Source organism: Lepus europaeus, chromosome 18, assembly GCF_033115175.1.
Source record: "Lepus europaeus isolate LE1 chromosome 18, mLepTim1.pri, whole genome shotgun sequence".
NCBI classification, from domain to species: Eukaryota; Metazoa; Chordata; class Mammalia; order Lagomorpha; family Leporidae; genus Lepus; species Lepus europaeus.
Window position 1 is genome coordinate 13,939,380 of NC_084844.1, and position 24,118 is coordinate 13,963,497.

A 24,118-nucleotide genomic window follows, 5' to 3' on the forward strand; every position below is an offset into this window, starting at 1 on the left:
TCCTTACAGGACTCAGTATGGTTCTCAGGTCTTCCCATATTGATCAACAGATTGAATGTGGTTCCCATTAAATCCCAAGAGATTTTTTTTAGTGGAATTTCATGAACTGATTTTTAGAATTTATGAGGAAGTACAAAGATCCAGAATAACTGCGGTACTTTGGAAGTACAGGAGTATTTGCTTTGTGTGATAACCTGATACCAAAACTTGCTGTGGTGCATACTAGTTGATAGAGTAAGCGCAGATGCAGGTCAGACAGGCCAGCCGAACAGTGAAGTGCAGAGTGTACCTCTGCCTGTGTGGGTACTTGTTACATGACCAATGTGGCACTGCTGGTCGTCGAGGAGACCACAGATTCCTTAGTAAATGGTGCTGGAACAGCGGGATACGTATGGGAAATATATGGGATATATACGGGAACTATATGGGAAACTGAAACTGCACCACTGAAGTTGTGAACATCAGTGCCCCTATAAAGATACACACCTGTGTACTAATACTCTCACAGCGACCATCTACAGTTTGATGTTTACTAAATGATTATTATTTAAGTTATACTTGATATTTTGTTTGTTTCTAATTCCCCATTATGTCCTTAGTGGTCAAGGTTACTGCATTAATAAGTTCTAGACAGGGGCCAGTGCTGTAGTGTGGTGGGTAAAGCTGCCTCCTGCAGTGCCGACATCCCATGTGCACACCAGTTTGGTCCCGGCTGCTTCTCTTCTGATCCAGCTCACTGCTTATGGCCTGGGAAAGCAGTAGAAGAGTCCTTGGGCTCCTGCACCCATGTTGGAGACCCAGAAGAAGCTCCTGGTTCCTGGCTTCGGATTGGCTCAGCTTTGGCCGTTGTGGCCATTTGGGGAGTGAAGCAGCAGATGGAAGATTGATCTCTCTCTCTCTCTCTCTCTCTCTCTCTCTCTCTCTCTGTCTCTGTCTCTCTGTTACTCTGCCTTTCAAGTAGATAAATAACAAAGTTGTACATAGAAGAGACCGTACGCACACAACATTTAGTTCCTAATTCCCGTTTTGATGTCTGCTCAAACTTTGGTAATCCTTGTGACTTGGTGCCTGCATTTCTTATCTAAAACGGTTGGTTGGTTGGTTGGTTGGTTGGTTGGTTTTAAAGATTTATTTATTTATTTGAAAGTTACAAAGAGAGGGAGATTGAGTGAAAGAAATCTTCCATCTGCTGGTTCACTTCCACAATGGCCAGGGGTAGGCCAGGCCAAAGCCAACAGCCAGTAGCATCATCCAGGTCTCCCACATGGATGGCACAGCCCCAGATACTTGGGCCATCTTTCACAGCTGCTCCCAGACCATCAGTAGGGAGCTGGATGAGAGGTGGAGCAGCCAAGACACAAAATGGTGCCCACCTGGGATGCTGGCCTCACAGGTGGTGGCCTTACCCACCACAACACAATGCCAGCCCCCCTAAAACCTTTGCACACATAGACACATACCATGAATAATTTGATTTCATACTAAAAATAACAAAACTCTGGAGACCTGGTCTCTTTCACTTGCACAAGTGACTTGACCTTGCGATCTTGACTTTTTAAATTGGGAATAGATTGCAGTAGTATTTGCTCTGCTTCTGCACAAAGACACAAACCCATTGTGAGCATCAAGTGCGGCCGTCATTTGAAGACGTTTTTACTGTTGTGAATAATGTGTGTATAAGATGGTTTAAAATCAGAATTTTGTGAGACCATAACCGTTCAGTTCAGTGCTCTCATTTTATGGACTGGGGGACCTGTATCCAGAGGTATGATGTTGCTTGTAGATGGATATCCGGCTGTCCAGTCAAGGACATAAATATCCTTTTTTTACTTACCTAAATTCTTCCTAGTGCCATTCCACAGACATTCAAATATATCCATAGATTTTCATTGTACTGAAGGATCTTCATAACATAAAAATGATGTGATAAAAATGCTATATGTTTTTACTAGTGTTGTTGATGGCTTGAACACTGTCTCCACAGGGTGGCAATCAAGGTTTGACAGTAGTAATTCAAGGACAAGGTCAAACTACGGGACAGCTGCAGCTGATACCTCAAGGGGTGACTGTCCTCCCCGGCCCAGGACAGCAGCTCATGCAAGCTGCCATGCCAAATGGGACCGTCCAGCGATTCCTGTTTACCCCTCTGGCAACGACAGCCACGACGGCCACTACCACCACCACCACCACTGTTTCCACCACAGCAGCAGGTAGAGCTTTGCCTTCAGCAGCAGCCAAGGGGACAAGAAAAGCAGTGCTTATTTTGGGAGGGTGTGTATTAAGCCAGTGAGTTTGACCGTTGGTGCAGCCTCATACATCTCGATGCTCTCGTGCCTCCTTACAGACTCCCTTCACCTTGTGAACAAAATACAGAAAAGGGAACAAAAATAATGACCTCACACTCGTTCCGTGCCAAGCCTTGTAGCTGGGTGATTTCCGGGAGGGTGGTTAAGATGCAGCTCCGAGCCTCCAACTGAGAGCTGCAAATTCTGAGTCACTTGGTTAGCCTGCCCCTGCGCGGTGTGTGATCCGCCCCATAGCAGAGGAGAAAGTGAGGCTGCCGGTAGCTTGGCTCAGAAGACCTTGCTGGCTTCCAGAGGCTATGCCTTGCTTCAGAAGCCGGGCGCTGGAGATATAGCAGAGTGTACACAGGGCAGCCGAGAAACTTGGCCTCTACGTCCCAGTTCAGGGGAGTCGTGATCTGAGCACGTGTGAGAGGTAGTGTGGTTCCAAGGCATCTGTATTCACACCTGAAATGCAAATCCTCAGTGTTCTTCCCCTTCCAGTTCTTCGTGCAGTTTTACGTTCAAGAGTAATAGATGTGGTTTGTCTTTGTTTTCACAGGTACAGGTGAACAAAAACAGAGTAAATTATCACCCCAGACCCAGGTGCAGCAAGCCCAAACCCTGCCACCATCTCAGTCACCGAGTGTGAGTCCTGCAGGAGCCCAGCCACAGACTGCTCCGCCTCCAGCTCCGCCCCTGCCCCCGCCCCCACCCCCGCCCCTGCCCCCAGCTCAGCCTGAGGTTCAGGCTCAGCCTGAAGTTCAGACCCAAACAACTGTTGCGTCCCAGGTCCCTTCTGAAGCACAGCCCACCCAAGCGCAGTCATCCCAACCCCAAGGGACAGCACAGTGTCCGCCTCCGAGTACTGTCCAAGGACAGTCTCCTGTTCGTGTCCAGAGTCCACCACAGACTCGAGTACGTCCATCAACTCCATCCCAGGTGTCTCCTGGACAGCAGCCCCAGGTTCAGACTCCAACCTCACAACCGATTCCAATTCAGCCACATACATCTCTTCAGATACCTTCCCAAGGCCAGCCACAGGCACAGCCCCAGGTACAGTCTTCAACTCCAACTCTTTCATCAGCACAAGCGTTAAATCAAGTTACTGTCGCATCCCCATCCCGCCCTCAGCTGCAGGTACAGCAGCCACAGCCCCAAGTCCTTGCTGTGCCGCCTCTGCAGCAGCAGGTGCAGGTGGTGGCTCAGATACAGGCTCAGCAAGGTGGTGTGCCCCAGCACATCAAACTCCAGTTACCTATTCCAGTTCAGCCGAGCACCGCTGTGCAGACTCACCACATTCAGAATGTGGTGACAGTGCAGGCAGCCAGTGTGCAAGAGCAGTTGCAAAGGGTTCAGCAACTCAGGGATCAGCAGCAAAAGAAGAAACAGCAACAGATAGAAATTAAGCGGGAACACACCCTCCAAGCTTCTAACCAAAGTGAAATCATTCAGAAACAGGTAACGTTATTAAGTAAAAGCAGCATGTCCAGTAGCTTGAATTATTGTGCTGTGCATTAGACATAGTGTTTGGTTGTGTGAGGTTTCCTAAATGAGAAAAAGCCATTGGCGTTTCAATTCAGAGAAGACACTGGATGGACCGAGTACTGAGTGGCGAATATGGTTTGGAACTCTTTGTTGGGGAAAAATACGTGTGTGTGTGTGCGCGTGTGTGTATGTGTGTGTATATATATATGTATATATACACACATATACACAAATATATAGAGAGAGTCAGTATTTATTTGAAACTGCTTGTGTTCTGGGAGAACTAAGAAAAATGGAATTATGAGTTTCTGTATTATTAATGTAAAACTTGAAGGTCTGTCAAAATCTTAAAGCCGTTTCAGACACATAGCAATTTTTTGGATGTTATTTGCAGTTGACATTCCTTACTTTGCATGGAGACTAAGCAGATTACAAACAGATTCCACTTAATTTGCATTTCTAGCTACACCTTTGTGTAACAGTTTTAAAGACTGTGTTATTCTGTAGCTTACATAGAAGGTAGTGACATGAAGTGTGCCTTGAGCGAAGTAAGACAGTGTAGAGGAGTTAGAGTTACTGTGTGACATGGAAGTCACATACGTGACTTCCTGTAGCGTTACCTGGGGGAGCCTCTCTTCATCGGCAGCGCGCTCGGCTCGGCACTGCACAGGAGTTTGTGGATTTCGGGCCTTCTAGTGGTGAGGTGCATTCCGTCCCTGGATCTCCCCATCACAGTCCTTGAAGCTCAGTCGCCTCCCCTGAGCTCTGCCCTCGTTAAGCTCCTCCTCTCTTTCCAATCACAAAAGATGACTGTAGTGATTAAGTGAGGTCTTGTTCGAAGACACTCTTAAACAGAAAAATGATTTTTGAAATGTAGTATTCCTGTAAATTGACATTATTTGTCATATGTTCAAATGCATTCTACCCAGCTCTCAGTACTGCGTAATCTATAAAGTGAGAATTACTTTCCATCCGTCCCCTATGCTTTGTGTAAGGGAGCATGGCAGGGGATCAGCTTGTTAGAGTTAATGCCTGGGTAGAGAAGACATATTTGAGAACATAACCTTTGGAAAAAGATGACTGAGCTAAAATTCCAGCTGTGTGACTGGCTTAGTTTCAGACAGGTTGGTTAATTTCTTTGTCTCAGTAGAAGGTTAGCACTGTGCTTCAGTGTTGAGGAATAAATGAGGTGATGTCAAGTACTTAGCCTAGCACGGTACCCAGGACATGGTAAGCATCCAGACCATGGTAGCTGCTAATGTTATCTGTATTGTGATCTAAGATTCTTACAGCTTTTTTTTTTTAAATACACGTGTCCTCAGATTTCTGCTCTTGTTGTCTGTGTACTGACTTTTGGTCACTATAAAATATGCGCTTCTGGATTTGTTCTGTCCTGAAGGTGGTGATGAAACATAATGCTGTCATAGAACATTTAAAACAGAAAAAGACCATGACTCCAGCTGAAAGAGAAGAGAATCAAAGGTAGGGAGAAACCAGGGTCTCTCTGCAGATAGGTCTCGTCTCTTTAGCCTGCACATGCAGAGTTCTGAGCTTGTATTGTTTTTTCTTTGTCTGATTGAAGGCATTATCTGAGAACTGTTGGCACTAATAGCTACTCGTAACTGCCTTGAATCCATCCCTCTGAAGCTGTCCAGTCCCGGGGCGTTGTGTATCATCCTTAGAGACCTAGAAGAATCATGACTTAAGCCTTTCAGAGTGAAACCCCTAGCTTCTCATGGGTTGTGTATTTTTCTCTAGAATGATTGTGTGTAACCAGGTGATGAAGTACATTTTGGATAAGATAGATAAAGAAGAAAAACAGGCAGCAAAAAAGCGGAAGCGTGAGGAGAGTGTGGAACAGAAACGTAGCAAACAGAATGCCACCAAGCTCTCGGCTCTGCTCTTCAAACACAAAGAGCAGCTCAAAGCCGAGATTCTGAAAAAGAGAGCGCTCCTGGACAAAGATCTCCAGATCGAAGTGCAGGTAGGGGCCGTGCCGCGGCTGACATTTGCTGTCTACTGTATTCTGTTCCCTTGAATTTTTGGATAAGCTAAAGATTTCAGCTTGCTTTCTAGAAATTACATTTGTGGGGCCAGCGCTGTGGCATAGTGGGTAAAGCCGCCACCTGCAGTGCCATCATCCCATGTGGGCACCAGTTCAATTCCTGGCTTCTGCACTTCCTGTCCAGCTCTCTGCTGTGGCCTGGGAAAGCAGTAGAGGATGGCCAAGTCCTTGGGCCCCTGCACCCATGTGGGAGACCTGGAGGAAGCTCCTGGCTTCAGATCGGCGCAGCTCCAGCCATTGAAGCCAATTGGGAAATGAACTAGAGGATGCAAGACCTTTCTCTCTCTCTGTATAACTCAGACTTTCAAATAAATAAATCTTAAAAAAAAAAAAAGAAAGTAGGCCGGCGCTGTGGCTTAACAGGCTAATCCTCCGCCTTGCAGCGCCGGCACACCGGGTTCTAGTCCCGGTCCGGGCACCACATTCTATCCCGGTTGCCCCTCTTCCAGGCCAGCTCTCTGCTGTGGCCCGGGAAGGCAGTGGAGGATGGCCCAAGTCCTTGGGCCCTGCACCAGCATGGGAGACCAGGAGAAGCACCTGGCTCCTGGCTTTGGATCAGCGCGATGCGCCGGCCGCAGCAGCCATTGGAGGGTGAACCAACGGCAAAAAGGAAGACCTTTCTCTCTGTCTCTCTGTCTCACTATCCACTCTGCCTGTCAAAAAAAAAAAAAAAAGAAAGAAAGAAAGAAAAAGAAATTAAATCTTTGTATATGAAATACGTAGAGGCGTGAGACACACACATGCTTTTTTTAGCTAGTGTCTATTTAGACTGTGTTCTTAGGATACAGCTTTTATTGTTTATGACATAGTTTAGCCAAGAGGGGGGACTAGGTAGAATAAGAAAGACTATAAAACAGTGTTAAAAGAACGAAAAATAAGTCTGCCCACTAAATAAGACAAATTTCTTTTTTGACTGATTTTCCGAGTTTTGCTGTTCTTCTGCTTTCTTGAGGAGTTTATTGAGAAGTGATAGAAAACATCTATTTAGATTAATTTAAACAGACTTTGTTTTCTTTCATTGTTTTTTTCTCTCTCCCGTTGTGCTCACACTACACAGGAACTGTTTTACACACTAGCATTCTAGAAGGCAAGTGGGCCACAAATGTCTTGTACATTTTAAGGAGATGAGAAATATTAAGAAAATACTGTTCCGACCCATAGTCAACATTCCATAACTGAAACATTCCAGATCTTCCCACTAAAGTCAGGAACCAGATGACAGTGCCAACAGTCAGCCTTATTACTAAGTATCCCTGGAAGTTGTAGCCAATACGTTAGGAAAAGAAAAAGAGAGAAGAAAACTGTTGTCATGTATGATACCGTTATTGCATCAGAACCCCAAGACAAAATAGACTAAAAGTTATGAGAAATTCAGTAAGATAGTCAGTTACAAGATAAACAGTGAAACCACAACCATCATAATGTACAATGTGTGATTTACAAAAACCAGCGTAACTAACAAAAGAGACAGTTCACATAGGTATTACAAATCCAAGGCTCACAAAAGGAAAACATTTGGCTACATTAGAAGGAAAAATGTTACAGAAGAAAATACCCTATAGATAGTATCAAAAACTGGATAACATATAGGAAAAAGGATATCTTTTGCATTTGTGGCAGTGTTAGTATTCCTCAAATTTAAAGTGCTTTGAGGCCGGCGCCACGGCTCACTAGGCTAATCCTCCGCCTTGCGGCGCCGGCACACCGGGTTCTAGTCCCGGTCGGGGCACCGATCCTGTCCCGGTTGCCCCTCTTCCAGGCCAGCTCTCTGCTGTGGCCCGGGAGTGCAGTGGAGGATGGCCCAAGTGGTTGGGCCCTGCACCCCATGGGAGACCAGGAGAAGCACCTGGCTCCTGCCATCGGATCAGCGCGGTGCGCCGGCCGCAGCGCGCCTACCACGGCGGCCATTGGAGGGTGAACCAACGGCAAAGGAAGACCTTTCTCTCTGTCTCTCTCTCTCTCTCATTATCCACTCTGCCTGTCAAAAATAAAAAACAAAACAAAACAAAAAATAAATAAAGTGCTTTGAGTCAAAAAGAAGATGACACACTGACAGAAAAATAGGTAAGGCATGTAACACCCTGTGTTTCTAGAGAACCTTTTTTCAGCATATTTCTAAAAATATAAAATGTTAGCAGTGTTTGAGCCCTAGAAATCCATCTAAGCAATGGGACAAGACACAGCCAAGGGCGTTCACCAGTGTGTTCCTGGTGGCAGACATTTGGAGCCAGCCTCGCGTGCACACAGAGATGAGTGTCTCTCAGAAGAACTCTCTGGCCCTGGGTACCGAAGTGTGCTCCTCGTTCTCACATCACAGCAGCGTCCTTGGCCCCTCCCCACATATTCCCAAGCACGTGTGGCTCACGAAGCCAGGCCGTTCCGGTGAACCTGTCAGGAGGTGTGTTGTGATGTGTGTTAGTAGAGCATGGGCAGCCCTGCCCCACGGGAGCACGGACTGGGAGCGGGGCTACACGGAGGGTAAGGGCATGCAGACTTGTTTTTCAAATACATCTTAGATGAGCCTTTTTAGCCAAATCTTTGAAATTGCTTGATTTTTCCTTTTTTCTTCCTCCTCTTCCTAAACATTTACACAAAGTATCTGCTTTAGAATAGAAAGCACCAGCAGGCCGAGGATCCGTTGACATGATCGTTTATGGCAGCTAACAACATTTCTGCTATGGGAGTTTTAGAGAGACTGCCAGAATAAGGTGTGCACAGCAGCTGGGCTGCTTGGTAAGAGTCAGGGGTTGGTTTTCTACTTTGCACTGCTCCATGATGTGAACAAGAGACTCAGGGGTCTCCCTCAATACCTAGAATGCCTTCAGGTATTTAACCTTTTTAGAAGGATGAGTCTAATTTTGAATATCACTCTAAGGACATTTGGATAATTTTTTTCCCTTTTTTTTTTTCCTTTAAGCAGGAAAAGAAATCAAACCAGGCCTCTGTAGAAAAGCATTTAAGGGAAATCGAGGCTATCCAGAGCGCTGTCCTGAAAGACTGTAGGTTTAGGAAGGAAAGCATTACTGTGAAGAAAACGCCTTTGGAAGTTTTCTTGGTATTGCAGACTATTGCCAGAGTTTGTAAATGCCTCAGATCTCAAGAAATGTTCTTGGTGTAGTTACGATTTGTTTACCCAGGTTTGTTCATGGGTGCCAGTCGAAGTAGTTTCTCCCTAGCACAGTGCAATTTGCTGTAGTCATTTGCACAAATAAGCTGCAGTCCTGGAAGTTAGGAGAAGTGTATCTAAAATGTATTTCACACACATACACACACAAATAATGATTTTAATTTATGGGAAAACCTACATTGAGGAAAAAAGTGTGTTATGTTGCCTAGCTTGTCTTACAGTCTTAAATTCTGGCCCTAGGAGCATAATAAACAAGGCAGATCTGTCACTCACGTGTTTTGTGCAGGCCAGGCCACATGTTGAATCCCATGTTCAGTCTCACTGTAAGGACATAGAGCAAGGATGACTGAGGTCACCTCCCGAGCAGCCACTGAAATGACCAGGAGGGGACAAGTGGGTGGGCAGGAGGAGGCGGGGATCCTTTCTGGACACTGGCTCATCTTTCTGTCAGGCCTCCTTGGAAGGTATCCGGCAGCTATCTAGTTGGGGTTAGAAGATCATTTTCTAAGTGTTTTAATTGAGTTTAATTTATAGTGTGAAAACACTCTTGTGCTATATTAAAAATACAAGCGTACTTCAAAAAGATTGTGGGAAATGGAATTAAAAGATTTAAGTGTTGGTACAAAAACAGTAGAAGTCCATTGTGTAGTTTTTTTATACTTTGCATTTCCGTGAACTTTTTGAGACTGATTTCATTTATTTGAAGAGCAGAGTTAGAGAGAGAGAGAGAAACCTTGATCTTCCATCTGCTGGTTCACTCCCCAAGTCACTGCAACAGCTAGGGTTGGGCCAGGCCAGGAACCTGGAGCTCCATCTGGGTCACCCGCATGAGTGGCAGGGGCCCAGGCATTTGGACTGTCCTCAACTGCTTTCCTTTGCAAATAAGCAGGGAACTGGATCAGAAATGGAACAGCCTGGGCCTTGATCCAGCGCCTATAATAGGATGCCAGGTGTTACGGTTGTGCCCACTGCACCATAACTCCAGCCTCCCATGAACTTTTTGAAGTTCACTAGGCTGAACTGTGCAGCTGTGTGCACTAGGGAGAGTAATGGATCGTTCTCTGTCCAGATCCCACACTCACCTCCCCCAACGATGGGCTTGTATTGTTGACAGGAAGAGCTGAAGAGAGACCTGAAAATTAAGAAGGAGAAGGAGATGATGCAGGCAGTGCAGGCCACAGCAGTAGCTGCACCCCCAGCCCCAGTGGCAGCAGCTCCACCAGCCCCTCCACCTTCGCCTCCCCCTGCACCCACCCTGCAGCACCCAGGCCTCCTGTCCACGCCTACCTTACCTGCAGCTTCCCAGAAGAGGAAGCGGGAAGAGGAAAAAGACTCAGGCTCAAAGTCCAAGAAGAAGAAAATGATCTCTACTACCTCAAAGGAAACTAAGAAGGACACAAAGCTTTACTGTATCTGTAAAACGCCTTACGATGAGTCTAAGTGAGTAGATCTCTTTGAGCTCTAGTTTATTGTATTGAAAGTTTAGCTGTTGAATGCACAGTTTTGAAGAACACAAGCATATTGGTAGCAATATAAATGGAAGTTATTCAGTTTAAGGGTAACGATGTTTCCTCAGTGGTCTTGCCACTGATGTTCTTGACACCAGTAGAGTCAAATGTGATCCCTGTTTGTCCTTTGTTATGTTCTTTCCTGTCAAAAACAAGCTTTCTGTCGCTCCTTTGCTTTTTCCTCTCTGTCTGAAGGAACTGTAAACCCAACAAGGGATGCCGGGTGCAGGTGGGAGTCGTCAGGATTGCTCGGAACCAGGGCATCCTTTCTGGATTCTGTTCAGAGCCCTGTGATTACAGCAGATCCGACTCCCTCTGAACCTGAGTGGGGCGAGATGGTTCAAACTTGAATGATCCAGGGTTGTTTTTTTTTTTTTTTTTTTTTTTTTTTTTTTTTGAGTGTTTTGTTTTGAGCAGTTCTGTTTTTTGTATTGGAATACTACACCTTAATGTTTTTGTTAGTTTCCTCTTTCTTCCTGGGGACAAAAGCCAGAAAAATAGAAAAAAATGTTCCTTACACTCATTGCTCAAGTACGAGATTCAAAAATTTGATAAACATGGGAGCAGGAAGCTGTTTTTGACAGTGTGATTTGTATTTTGATGATATAAGCAAAATTTTAGAGACACTTAACCCATAAATGTAGTATTTTTGTTTTGCTTTGTTTCAGTCATCACTACATTTAGCTAAGTATTTACCTTGTATTTTGAACGTTAAAATGTAGACCCACTTTTTAAAGCATAGTTAACCGCAGTATTTCCTGCAACACCAGGAAGTTTGATTGTGCGTTAAAAACATGATCATTTAGAATTAGAAATGCTTAATGTCTGCCTCAAGTGGATGCCTGGTCAATCCATGAGATAAAATTGGGGCCTCTCTACTGTTGCAGTGTTGCACCTCCTCTGGTGGCACTGTCTACATTATGACCTGTTTGCACATGTTTGGTGGATTCCGCTGTGTGCTGAATTAAACATCAGTTTAGGCATCCTCCCTTGTCTGACCTCATTAGAAGTTATACGTAATGTAAAAAGTGGAATCCTGTTAACTGATTTTTCCCTCAGTCTAATACAAGTGTGCCTCACTTTAAGCAAAATACACTAAATGGTTTCTAAAAGAAAACAGAGTTATTTCTTTACCAAAAAAGCTGCTTTTAGAATTCATTTATATAATAAAGTTTTTTCAAGCCTGTTTGAAGCATTTGGATCACAGAAATTCATTTTGTGCATCAGTCTTTTAAAAAACTCAAGTTGCATAAAATGAGGTGCACGTGTACATGTGCTCATTTTGAGATTGCCTCATTATCTTGTGGATATTTCATATTTTTCAGTTTATCATTTTTTAACATTTCAGTGTACCAGCTTCATTCACTCCCAGTTCTAGTTGGAATAAATATTTTTTAGGAGTATCTTGTAATGTCTCCTACCAAAGTAGGCTCATTGGAAATCCAGTGAGAGTGACTAAAAATTGAAATTCAAGCTCTGAACTTACCTCCACAACACACAGTGCACCACCCTGCAGAGACCTTGAAAGAGTCCCCGCTCCTGAGAGCCACAGGGCAAAGCATGCAGTTAACCCGTAGTAGCAGGATAAACCATGGAGCCGTGTGTTCCTTCACATGCACGAAGCAGCTCCCTGGGAAGCCTGAGGGCCCCTCCATCCCTCTGAGTGAATCCTCTGGGACGCCTTGGCAGGGCTCTGAGTGCCTGCGCAGTGGGCAAGGCCGGCCTGGCTCCCTGGATCTATACTCAGTCCTGCGCAGCGCCTGTCGGGGCCTTTAGATACAGCTGGCTGGGTCATTTTCTCATGCAGGAGCCTTCAGCAATAGTCACCCATGATGACGTGCTGGGAGCAGCCCCACTTGGCCAAGCACCACAAGCGTCTCGCGGTGCTGGCCTGCTGTCCTCACGTGGTCCCCCCACCAGCGTGTCCCTGGTGCGCTCCTGCAGTGCCTTGAGCGTGCACTAGCAAGGCCCCTCTGCACCCCGCACGATAGGGGAGTTTTAAGTAGATTCGTTTCCACCATGCAGTTAGAGAGCTTGGTAGCAATGGGATTACTACATGTACCTTTCTTAGTTTTCTTCTTCATACCATTTTTGACCATTTATCTTCTACACCTGGCTGACCTGCATGTTCCTTGTAGTGTAACTTTACTTGGTGTTTGCGCTTTGCTTTGTTTTCCAATTTAAATTGTGAGATACATTTTCAAACCTATGTAAGAAATAGCCCTAATATTGAAATGGCTTCTGTGGAATAGGTTTGACAGATGTAAGTCTTGATTCCTTGGCTTTGGTTTTTGTGCCTGTTCCAGTTTGACACACATTCATTAAAAGGAAGGCATCACCATCAGTGTGTTGTTCATTTTTTCAAATCCCCGTTTGTTTTTTAAGACCCATATTTCACTACACAGTGTATTTGTTGAAATCGATGTGAGTGACTGTGTGTTCCCGCCCCGCTCCAGTGTCAGATGCTGTCTTGTGCCAGGGATAGAAGGCTGGATTGAGGATGTCTAGCTGACTCATTGTAGAAAGGTACTCTGTAACAAAGTGAAGCAGGACAGGGAAGACAGGTGTAAGTTCCATGCAGCTCAAAATGACAATTACATTGTCATTTCATTGTGAATACTTTTAGGTTCTATATTGGCTGTGATCTTTGTACTAACTGGTATCATGGAGAATGTGTTGGCATCACAGAAAAGGAGGCTAAGAAAATGGATGTGTACATCTGTAATGATTGTAAACGGGCACAAGAGGGCAGCAGTGAGGAATTGTACTGTATCTGCAGAACACCTTATGATGAGTCACAGTGAGTTCTGATAAGAGCATCATATTTAATTATTCAGGAAGCCAAATTGCTCTGACTGGTTACTGATTTATTTTAAAATAAAAAGCAAGATTTTTTTTCTGCATATATTATACACTTACATTACAAATTCCTTTCCAATTTTTTTTTCTCTTTTTCCCTCTTTACCTCCCCTTCAAAATTTATGTTGCTTCATGGTGAATGTTTGAGACATATTGGGGAAAATATGGCTTAATGGTAGATTTGATTCTTCAACATGTAATATAGAAATGAATGGGATTAAAATAGCCTGACTTGTTTGGACTTTATCAGTATTTCAAATGGTGCTTTATTGTAGGTTAGGAAAAAACACTAATTTGGGTACAAACTCCGAGACTCTGTTATTAGCTTACAGGATTTTGAACTCCCATTTGATATGGTACTAGTTGAAAGAGATTGGGCTTTATTTGTTTTCAGCTTTAAAATCAATTAAGTATTTTGCATTTTTACTCAAATGGGTTCTCCACTATTACACAGTGTTCTTAGTAAACTTTAACTGCCTGTTGTTAACATCAGAAAGACTAAATTAACACATTGGAATGTCAATCTCAAGAATTTTAAAATTATAATACGAAAACTGTTTTTGTCCTGGGGTTTAGCCAATTCTCAGGTGCATGTTTGAACGTTGTTTAAATAAAACATTGTAGGTCATGTTGTCCCATCTGTTTTGGACTCACATTTCCATTTCGGATCTTACAGATTTTATATTGGCTGTGATCGGTGTCAGAACTGGTACCATGGGCGCTGCGTGGGCATCTTGCAGAGTGAGGCAGAGCTCATTGATGAGTATGTCTGTCCACAGTGCCAGTCGACAGAGGATGCCATGACAGTGCTCACGCCACTCACCGAGAAGGACTATGAGGGCTTGAAAAGGGTGCTGCGCTCCTTACAGGTGAGAACCGCCCCGGCAAGCCGGGGAGGCCTGGCTGTGCATTGAGGCTGGTGTGCGATCATCCACTGACTCCCGGAGCGGAGGGAAGTGCTTGGCCAATGGCAGTCCTCTGTGTGCCAGTGTCATAGGGGTCACTGCACCCATGCTCCACCGCCACTGCTCTCCCAGGCCAGAGCACAGAGCTGGATCGGAAGAGGAGCAGCCAGGACTCGAACCGGCGCCCATATTGAATGCTGGCCCCCTGGCTGCTGTTTTAAAAATGACTCACGGGGCCAGCGCTGTGCATGGTCGTTAAGCCTCCACCTGTGGTGCCAGAATCCCGTATTGGATCTGGTTCATGTCCCCGCTGCTCACCTTCTGATCCAACTCTCCGCTATGGCCTGGGAAAGCAGTGGAGGATGGCCAAGTCCTTGGGCCCCTGCACCCATGTGGGAGACCAGGAAGAAGCTCCTGGTTCCTGGCTTGGGATTGGCCTAGCTACAGCTGTTGCAGCCATTTGGGGAGTGAACCTGGGCATGGAGGACTTTTCTGTCTGTCTCTCCCTCTCTTTGTCTGTAACCCTGCCTCTCAAATGAATAAAACTTCAAAAATTTATTAAAAAAATAAAATATAGGGATAGTTTACAAGGTAAGCTAACAATAGAGATGTATTTAAAACAGGAATACATTGAAGCTTTTTCTTAGTGTGATCATAACCCCAAGAATTTGGAAGTACCAACAAGAAAAGCAGCGTCTCAGTGTGTGGCTGAGTCTCTGTTCTTCACATCACACCTCTGCCACCTCGTTAATCACCAGTGGCAAGCACACACGAGCTTCACACAAGTGAGCACAGTGCCAACTTCACTCACTCCATCGCGTGGGGACCAGAGGACAGGTTTCGTGTGCCAGATTTTGTATAGTAGCGCGCCAGCCCTTACAGCCAGGTCCTCAGATGACAAGCCTTTGAGATATAGATATAGATATATATAGATATATTATATATGTATATATATATATATATTTTTTTAATTCTGTTTTTCACAAACATTTTTTAAAGATGTATTTATTTGACAGGCAGAAAGAGAGGGAGAAAGACAAAGAGAGAACAAGAGATCTTCCAGATGGCCACAGCGGCCAAGGCTGGGCAAGAACAAAGCCAGGACCCAAGAACTCCATCCAGGTCTCCCATCTGGGTGACAGGAGCTATGTGTTCAGGCCATCTTAATAATGCTGGTCCTGAGAGCTGTTACAATAGAGCAGGCTTGTCTTGGGTAAAAATCATCCACTGTAAGTCATTTTATCTGTCAAATGTGAAACTGACCCTTGGAGTTTAATGGCTGGTTGAGACAGTGACTCAGCTGGGAAACTTGTTATAATTAATGACACCAATGGTGTCTGTGTTTTATCATAGGCTCATAAGATGGCCTGGCCTTTCCTGGAACCAGTGGACCCTAATGATGCACCTGATTATTACGGTGTCATTAAGGAACCTATGGGTAAGTATTTGAGTTGAATATGAAGTACTTTTCATTAAGTATCAGCAGATTATTTCTCACGTATAAAATCAATATCATCAGGATGTCTTGAAGTAGGCTGGTGAGGCGGTAAACTGGTGTGGTCACTTCAGAGAGGAAATTGTATCTATTATAATGCTTACTTGTGCATACCCTGGAACCCAGCAGATGTCTCAGCGTTTATGTGTGTTGTTCATTGTAGCAGTGCTTGAAATTGTGAAAACAGTGGAAAAGAGGTAAACAGCCATCAGTCAGTGGAGCTAAATCGAGGGATATGTGGGTGGGATAGGATGTAGCTGCATGGAGGAATGAATGAGGTCAGTGGGCCGACCGCCTGGCTGCCGTTCTTTCCTTCCTCTGCCACCTCCTCCTCTCCTGAGGGAGAAGAACCTGGACATACCCACGTGGAGAATATAACCTGAGTGATTATATTAAAAAATTTATCTGCATAAGAAATGATGAAAAATGGGGCCGGCGCTGTGGCCCTCACAGCTGGTAAAGCTTCCACCTACAGTGCCAGTGTCCCACATGGGTGCTGGTTTGAGTCCCAGAACCTCCACTTCTGATCCAGCTCCCTACTGATGCGCCTGGGAGAGCAGTAGAAGATGGCCCAAGTGTTTGGTCTCCTATACCCACATGGGAGACCCAGAGGAAGCTCCTGGCTTCGGATCAGCGCAGCTCTGGCCATTGCGGCCATCTGGGGAATAAACCAGATAACCTCTCTGTAACTCTGACTTTCAAATAAATAAATAAATCTTTTAAAAAATAAAAATAAAAAAACTTCTGAAGCTTTCTGAAGGTCCGCTGCAGCTGATAAAGGAATTGTGGTCCAAACACTAGCTAAGTAGTTTTTATTTATTACTAAAAAATTTTTTTCCTTCTTCATGCATACAAATACCCTTGGGTCCCCCAAAGCAGGGACAGAACCAGGCTGAAGCCAGGAGCCAGGAACTCCATTCTGGTCTCCCACATGGGTGGCAAGGCCAAGTGCTTGGACAGTTCTCCACTGCCTTCTGAGGTGTATTAGCAGGGAGCTGGAAAGGAAGTGGAGCAGCAGGGACTTGTACCAGTGTGCCTTTGTGGGCTGCCGATGTCACAGGCAGTGGCTTAGCCCATGCACTGACCCCTAGAGCTTATCCCCCCCCCTTTGGTCTCATGACCAAGGTAAACATGATCTTTCCTACCTCTTAAACAGTCTATAGATTTTAAGCACCAAATAGTTGCATATTTCCTAAGAATACACGAAAGTGTTTGGACATACACAGCTAACATGTGGCATGGTGAGACGCCTGAGAACCGTAGTTTCCTGTGAGAGTGTGCAAGAGCCAGCAAGGTGAGCCGCGTTTGTGTTCTTCGGCAGAACTGGGTTTCTGTGACTCACTGTGTTCTGTGGCCTGCTATGTGTGCACAGCACTTTTTTTCACATCAGCTGTGTTAGAGACTTGTGTCATTTTCAATTGTATAAAAGTCAAGTACTCTATTAAAGCACTCCCCATTAGTGGCTTTTTCGTGTTTGCACAGTCTTTGGGCAGACAGCACAGCAGTGAGCTCTTTATCTGTGTTCATACACCTGCCTGCACCTGTTTGTTTTTTTAGGAAATTTGGCTAGAATTCAAATCTCTGGAGCAAAGAGTATGTATACTTTTTAGGCTTTTTTTTTTTTTTCCAATATTTTCAAATTACACTGCTGTCAATGGGACCAGTTTCCTCCCATAGTGTGTATCTGTAGCCTGCTAAAACACAGTGTGTTATCACTCTTTTAAGTGGAATATGTTCTATCTTGGAAAATATTTATTTTAAAAGTAATGTGTTTGGTTTCCAGGCACAGATGTCGCAGAGGCGTGGAATAAAACATCAGTTTTACCACCGCTCTCACACTGTCCCTAGAGGTCACCACTGCTGAGTGGCCAATGTCAGAGGTCTGTTCAGTAACAAGTTAGAATTTTTCCTATACAAGTCTCCTGTTTGGAGGTTTTTCCCATTTTTCTCCTGGGATAGTCATCTGTTGTCAGTGTTATTTAAGGGCCATTTCTATGCTACGAATGATGTAAAGTTTTATAGTTTTGGTATGTGGTAGTTTGTAAATTGGCTGGATTCATATCTGTTCTTTATGAATTCAGCCTGTATGTTCGTCTGTTATTAGGGACATCTAGTTAAGTTGGAACCGTAAAACATCTAAGCACTACTCACACGCTTTATTTAAACTGATGGAGGAGAATTCGCCAGAACTTAAGGATGAAATAATAGTGTTCTGGTATGGTACACAGAGCGCTCTCTTTCCTTTATCACTTCAGGGGTGAGGAAGCCTGCCTGCCACGGGCCGGCGGGGTATTTATGATGTCATTTGTAGGCCATACAGAAGGATCAGCCTTCAAATCAGCCTGCTATGGATTTATTGAATTCCAGGAGCCGCCTGTGGCAGCCCTGGCAAAACCAGACCTGATGGTGGTGTGGGCGGCCCGGCAGCCCCTCCTGACTTGTGTAGGAGAGGCGTGTCCATGTCTTGCTTGGGTAGAATCCACCTGGGTACGTTTTTTGCAGTTCCCATTTACACATTTTATCCTGCGTCTGGGTAAACTGGAGATACCAAAGACAAATGTGTGTGTGTATATGCACATCCTAAAATTTAAAAGATAAAATCTGCTGTTATCTGAAGTTTTTATGTTGAATACAATTAGGTCTATATCTAACAAATTACATTCTCACATTAGTTTTATTTTTTTAAGGTTTTTTTTGTTTGTTTGTTTTGTTTTAATTTGAAAGGCAGAGTTAGAATCTTCCCACGCACCAGTTCACCCCTCAAATGGCCACTATAGTCATGGCTGGGCCAGGCTGAAGCCAGGAGCCCTGAACTCCATCCTAGTTTCCTGCAGGGGTGGCAGGGCCCTGGGTACTTGGGCCATCTTCAACTGCTCTGCCAGTGCTTTAGCACGGGAGCTAGGTTGGAGGTGGAGCAGCTGGGACTCAAACTGACACTTTGGGTACTAACATGGAATGCAGGAAGTAGCCTACAGCGTCACAGCTCTGGTCCCTCAAGCCACATCTATTTTTTCCTCTTTTTTTTAGATTTATTTATTTATTTTAAAGTTAGAGTTACAGAGAAGGAGAGGCAGATAGAGACAGAGGTGTTCCTCTGTCAATCTTTAAAAATTTTAAAAAAAAAAAGGACACAGTTTAGAACACGCAAATCCCAAATCAGAGTGCCTGGGTTCAAGTCTGGCTCCATTCTCCATTCCAGCTTCCTGATAATGCACACCCTGGGAGGCAGAAGATGGCTCAAGGACCTTGGGTCCCTGCCATCTACATGGGAGACCTGGTTAGGGTCCCTGGCTCATAGCTTCATTCCAACTCCAGCCCTGTCTGCTGCTGGCATTTGGGTCGTGATCCAGCAGCTAGGAGGTGTGTGTGTGTGTGTATGTGTGTGTCTGCCTGCCTGCCTGCCTTTTAAATAACTTTTTTCTTGGGAGAATATTACAAAGGATACCAATGAGCACCAGATAAAGAGGTGGATAGGACCAAGGTATGGGGAAAGAGACACAGAGTTCCCATGCCTTCCCCAGGTGCGCTACCTTCCACGAGCCTCTGTGTGTTCAACTGTCGGGAGACTCCAGGAACACAGCCCTTTTGGTTCTTACAGAAGCTGCGCCACACAGGCATGATTGATGAAATCATTGTCCACTGGGGATCAGCTTAACCTTCCTTGTCCTCTGCCTTCCCTGAAGCTTGCGAAGTCCAGCCCTCTGATGGAGCTTCCTTTGGGGCGATCCACACCCACACTGATGCTCCCTAGGGAACCCAGCCACCTTTCTTACTGCAGAGATTCTAGGAGCTGTGTGGGTGTGGGACACCAAATACATGTTTCACAGTAATACAGTTGTCTGCCTTTGTCTGCTCCCGTAATATACCGGCTAATATTACCAGCTAATATTTTTCCCCTATCAGCTGATATTTTTCCTCTCCCATTTATTTTAAGTAGACACTATGTCACTACCACCATGGCTGGTAGGTCAGTATCATCTGTTACAAATACAGGATAACAATAAAGAACAGAAGGGGAAACCAACATGATGGGCAGAGCCAGGCTCCTTGCACCACCGGCTCAGAGCTGCTGTTCAGGACCCCTGTGTGCTGGCTGCCCACGGTGCCCTGGTTTGTGTGTGCAAATGTGCTAGACGTGTCAGTGTGCTTTCTTCTCTCTCAAACCGGTTGAATGAAGGGTGTTCTACATGGTTAACTGAAAGTTAAAGAACCTTCGTAACAGGAACCAGGAACCCCAGTGAAAAACACCGCTGGGACGGTCCCCCCGCGGTGAACTGGACGGGCTGCCTGCGTAGAGGATGGATCGGTTAATCCTTGTGTTAACTACTGCAGGGTGTGTTCAAGGGAGAAAACCTTAAAGCTTTGAAAATGTCTTACATTTTGTCTTTAAGACCTTGCCACCATGGAAGAAAGAATACAAAGACGGTATTATGAAAAGCTGACAGAATTTGTGGCGGATATGACCAAAATTTTTGATAACTGCCGTTACTACAATCCCAGTGACTCCCCTTTTTACCAGTGTGCAGAGGTTCTTGAGTCATTCTTTGTACAGAAACTGAAAGGATTCAAGGCCAGCAGGTGAGTCCCTGTGCGCGCGATGCTCTGAGTGAGTTCAGCCGGGCAGCCCCTGCACTGAGCATCTGAGGAGTCAGCCTCTGCAGTGCCGCGGTGTGTGGTAGATCTGCATCCTACAATCCAAAACAAAAAATGCCAGACTTAACATTCCGATACCACCAAAGGCAGATGAATAATGGAAATATTAATTATTAAAAATAATGTTAGAAAAGAAAAGAAAAACAAAAACAGAAAAAAAATTTTTTAAAATAATGTTAGGTTTGATTTTGCTCTACCTAAAATTGGAGTCTTTTGAAAGTCAGAAAGCATTTCCCAAATGCCTGAGGGGTGCAGAGAGCTGTCAGGTGCCACAGGCCACACAGCTGGCAAGGGCTCTGGCTCTCGGGTTTCCCTGTGTGAGTTCCTGCTCCTCTACTTCCGGAGGTGAGGGCAGTGTACAAATGGCTGCTGTCTAGGGTCGAGGAAGGGGAACCCTGCAGAGGGGAGACGTACGTTTTTCTGCAGGCAAGGCCACAGACCCCTGTGTTTGGGAACCAGTAGTAATATAGGAAAGCATTGCACAGCTTTGCCTCAGTTGCATCAAACTCACTTTCTGTGACCTTCACTTGCCCCTGTTTCTGAACTCGGCTCCCTCTCACAGCCGTGGTTTCTTCCTTCCTGTGGAGGGCTGTTTTCCATTCCCATGGTAGCTGCCACCATTCGGGAGCGCTTGAGACCCCTCCCACACCATCTTCATCCGTCAGCCCGCACGCTCCATCACCCCCACCTAGGAAGACTCCACACGTTACCTTGGCGTCTGTGCATAACCTAAGGGGCTGTGATACCCAGCACTCTGCAGTTTCCTCTGAAGAAAAGCTGTAGAGCGTGTTATCTCGGTTGTCCTGGAGGAAGGTGGATGGCTACCAAGAGCTGCATTTCAGAGCCATAGAGACAGAAAGAAAAGGCATTATGCACAGTAGGTTAAGCCGCTGGTATCCCATGTGGGCGCCTATTGGAGTCCTGGTTGCTCCACTTCCAATCCAGTTCCCTGCTGAAGGTCCTGGGAAAGCAGCTGAAGATGGCCAAGTGCTTGGGTCCCTGCCACCCACATGGGAGACCCGGGTGGAGTTCCTGGCTTTGGGCTGGCCCAGCCTTGGCCATTGCTGCCTTTGGGAAGTGAACCAGTAGATGGAGGATCGCTGTCTTTCCTTCTCTTCTGTGTAACTATGCCAAATAAATAAATGAATCTTTTTTTTTTTAAGTCCCCCCCCCCCCCACAGGCAGAGTGGATAGTGAGAGAGAGAAAGAAAGGTCTTCCTTTTTGCTGTTGGTTCACCCTCCAATGGCCGCTGCGGCCAGCACATCGCGCTGATCCGAAGCCAGGAGCCAGGTGCTTCTCCTGGTCTCCCATGCGGGTGCAGGGCCCAAGGACTTGGGCCATCCTCCACTGCCTTCCTGGGCCACAGCAGAGAGCTGGCCTGGAAGAGGGGCAACTGGGATAGAATCCGGCGCCCCGACCAGGACTAGAACCCCGGGGTGCTGGCGTCACAGGCGGAGGATTAGCCTGTTAAGCCACGACGCCGGCCATAAATGAATCTTTTAAAAAGAAAGAAAAACCCACATCCAGTGACCTTCTCAGCAAAGGAATCAAAAGCTGCAGAAAGGAAAGCAGGCAGGCAGCAAGGTGTGGGCCGTGACCGTCTCCGGGGCTGCCCACATGTTTGTCATCCCGTGACCCCAGTGCTGCACACCTTAAAGAGAAAAGTGACTTTCTCAGCATGACAGGGTTCTCCGAAAAATAAAACTCAGAGCAGTGAGGGGCTATGGTGGAGCTGGCTGATCAGATTTCAGAATCTCCAGAGTATACATTTCTGGAAGCTAGAAAGCAGGTGCAGGAAGACCAACTCACGAAGTCAGGCAAGCCGCAGACCAGATGGCAGTAGCACTGACACTGAGGAATCCTGGTTTCTCATTCAAAGTGCACCTGCCAGTCAGGAAGCCCTGCAGACACACAGAGGCCCTCCAAGCCTCTGTGGGTCCTAAGAAATCTACCCTAAGAACCAAAAGGACAACATGGTGACCAGCATTGTGGCAAGGTGGGTAAAGCTGGCTGTAATGCCTGGCATCCCATATGGGCACTGGTTCAAGTCCTGGCTGCTCCACTTCTGATCCAGCTCCCTGTTAATGTGCCTGGGAAAGCAGCAGAGGATGGCCCAAGTCCTTAAGCCCCTGCACCCACATGGGAGACCTGGGGTAAGCTCCTGGCTCCTGGCTTTGGTCTGGCCCAACCCAACCATTGTGGCCATCTGGAGAGTGAACCAGTGTATGGAAGATCTCTCTCTGTATAACTCTTTGAAATAATTAAATAAATCTTTTTTTTTCCCCCTGACAGGCAGAGTTAGACAGTGAGAGAGAGAGAGAGAAAGGTCTTCCTCCCATTGGTTCACCCCCCAAATGGCTGCTGCGCCGATCCGAAGCCAGGATCCAGGTGCTTCCTCCTGGTCTCCCATGCGGGTGCAGGGCCCAATGACCTGGGCCATCCTCCACTGCCCTCCTGGGCCACAGCAGAGAGCTAGACTGGAAGAGGAGCAACCAGGACAGAATCCGGCGCCCCAACCAGGACTAGAACCCGGGGTGCCGGTGCCGCAGGCTGAGGATTAGCCTAGTGAGCCACGGCGCCGGCCAGATAAATCTTCTTTTAAAAAATAAGTTGAAAGGACAAGTTGATTGATCCCAGGGAGCCTGGGTCGCAGGTCGATAAACGGTGTGACAGGAGCACAACTCATCAGAAGCCCCCCTTGCTTTGTGATTTACACCTTGACAGTTAACTATTCCTCTGATTAAGTTTCTGAAAAAATATTTCTACTCCAGAGGCCTTGGGAGAGAACTGTGAAGTAGAAGCTGGGGTTCTGAACCCCCCCCGTGCCAGGCTGGTGGAGCGCTGAGGGTGAGGGTGGCAGCTGCTGGTGCAGAGGAAGAAACCTGGGGCCTGTGGCAGAACCAAAGGATGTGGGGCAGGCCAGCCGTGGGCCTGGGCAGCGCGCTGCGCCTGGCCCAGCCCCGCTCCTGCCCAGGTGGTGGTCTGTAGCTTTTCCTGCGCTCAGATTCACTCCTCTTCATTGAGGAGCTTGGAGCGGAACTGAGAGCTGCGCTAAGTTCTGTTGGAGGAAACAAGCCACTCTCTCAGGAGTTGCAGAAAGGTGACTCGCTGCCGCTGTTTCAGGAAATTCCCCTTCATTCTGACAAGCAGATGTGGCCACGCAGCACCCTCGGCTGCTCTCTGCAGGACCAGTGCTGCCTTGCCCTAGTTCCCCATCTCTAATTTACGGTCCCCAGTGTTGTTTGCACATTATTTTTGTTATTGCACTTTTTTACAATTCATCATTTATACCATCCATGTTCTTTCTTTTCTTACAGATTGTGATATCTTTAGTCTGAATTTTTAACTGGAATCAGAACTGGATGTTGAGGTCACTCTTTTATTGTGCCACATGATTACCTAATTCAAAATTGCCCCCCAAAAGTTGAGATTAGTTAATCCAGTTTTTTTGTTGTTGTTGTTATTTTTGACAGGCAGAGTGGACAGTGAGAGAGAGAAACAGAGAGAAAGGTCTTCCTTTTTGCCATTGGTTCACCCTCCAATGGCCGCCGCGGTAGCGCGCTGCGGCCGGCGCACCGCGCTGTTCCGATGGCAGGAGCCAGGTGCTTCTCCTGGTCTCCCATGGGGTGCAGAGCCCAAACACTTGGGCCATCCTCCACTGCACTCCCTGGCCACAGCAGAGAGCTGGCCTGGAAGAGGGGCAACCGTTACAGGATCGGTGCCCCGACCGGGACT

General features: G+C 46.2%; 1 protein-coding gene across 13 annotated transcripts in view; it reads left to right on the plus strand.

The window, feature by feature from the left end:
• BPTF (bromodomain PHD finger transcription factor) overlaps window positions 1–24,118 on the plus strand; it is a 137,847-nt gene that overhangs the window by 112,099 nt on the left and 1,630 nt on the right. For 6 of the 13 annotated variants that reach the window (XM_062174940.1, XM_062174941.1, XM_062174946.1 and 3 more), the window contains 9 exons: window positions 1,985–2,210; window positions 2,845–3,743; window positions 5,170–5,252; window positions 5,529–5,754; window positions 10,077–10,402; window positions 13,097–13,270; window positions 14,006–14,198; window positions 15,588–15,672; window positions 20,121–20,307. In XM_062174940.1, the coding sequence (XP_062030924.1) occupies window positions 1,985–2,210; window positions 2,845–3,743; window positions 5,170–5,252; window positions 5,529–5,754; window positions 10,077–10,402; window positions 13,097–13,270; window positions 14,006–14,198; window positions 15,588–15,672; window positions 20,121–20,307 (2,399 nt within the window). Of the gene's footprint in view, window positions 1–1,984; window positions 2,211–2,844; window positions 3,744–5,169; window positions 5,253–5,528; window positions 5,755–10,076; window positions 10,403–13,096; window positions 13,271–14,005; window positions 14,199–15,250; window positions 15,528–15,587; window positions 15,673–20,120; window positions 20,308–24,118 lie in introns of those variants that run through there. The other 7 variants (XM_062174943.1, XM_062174951.1, XM_062174952.1 and 4 more) reach the window with 5 other exon arrangements.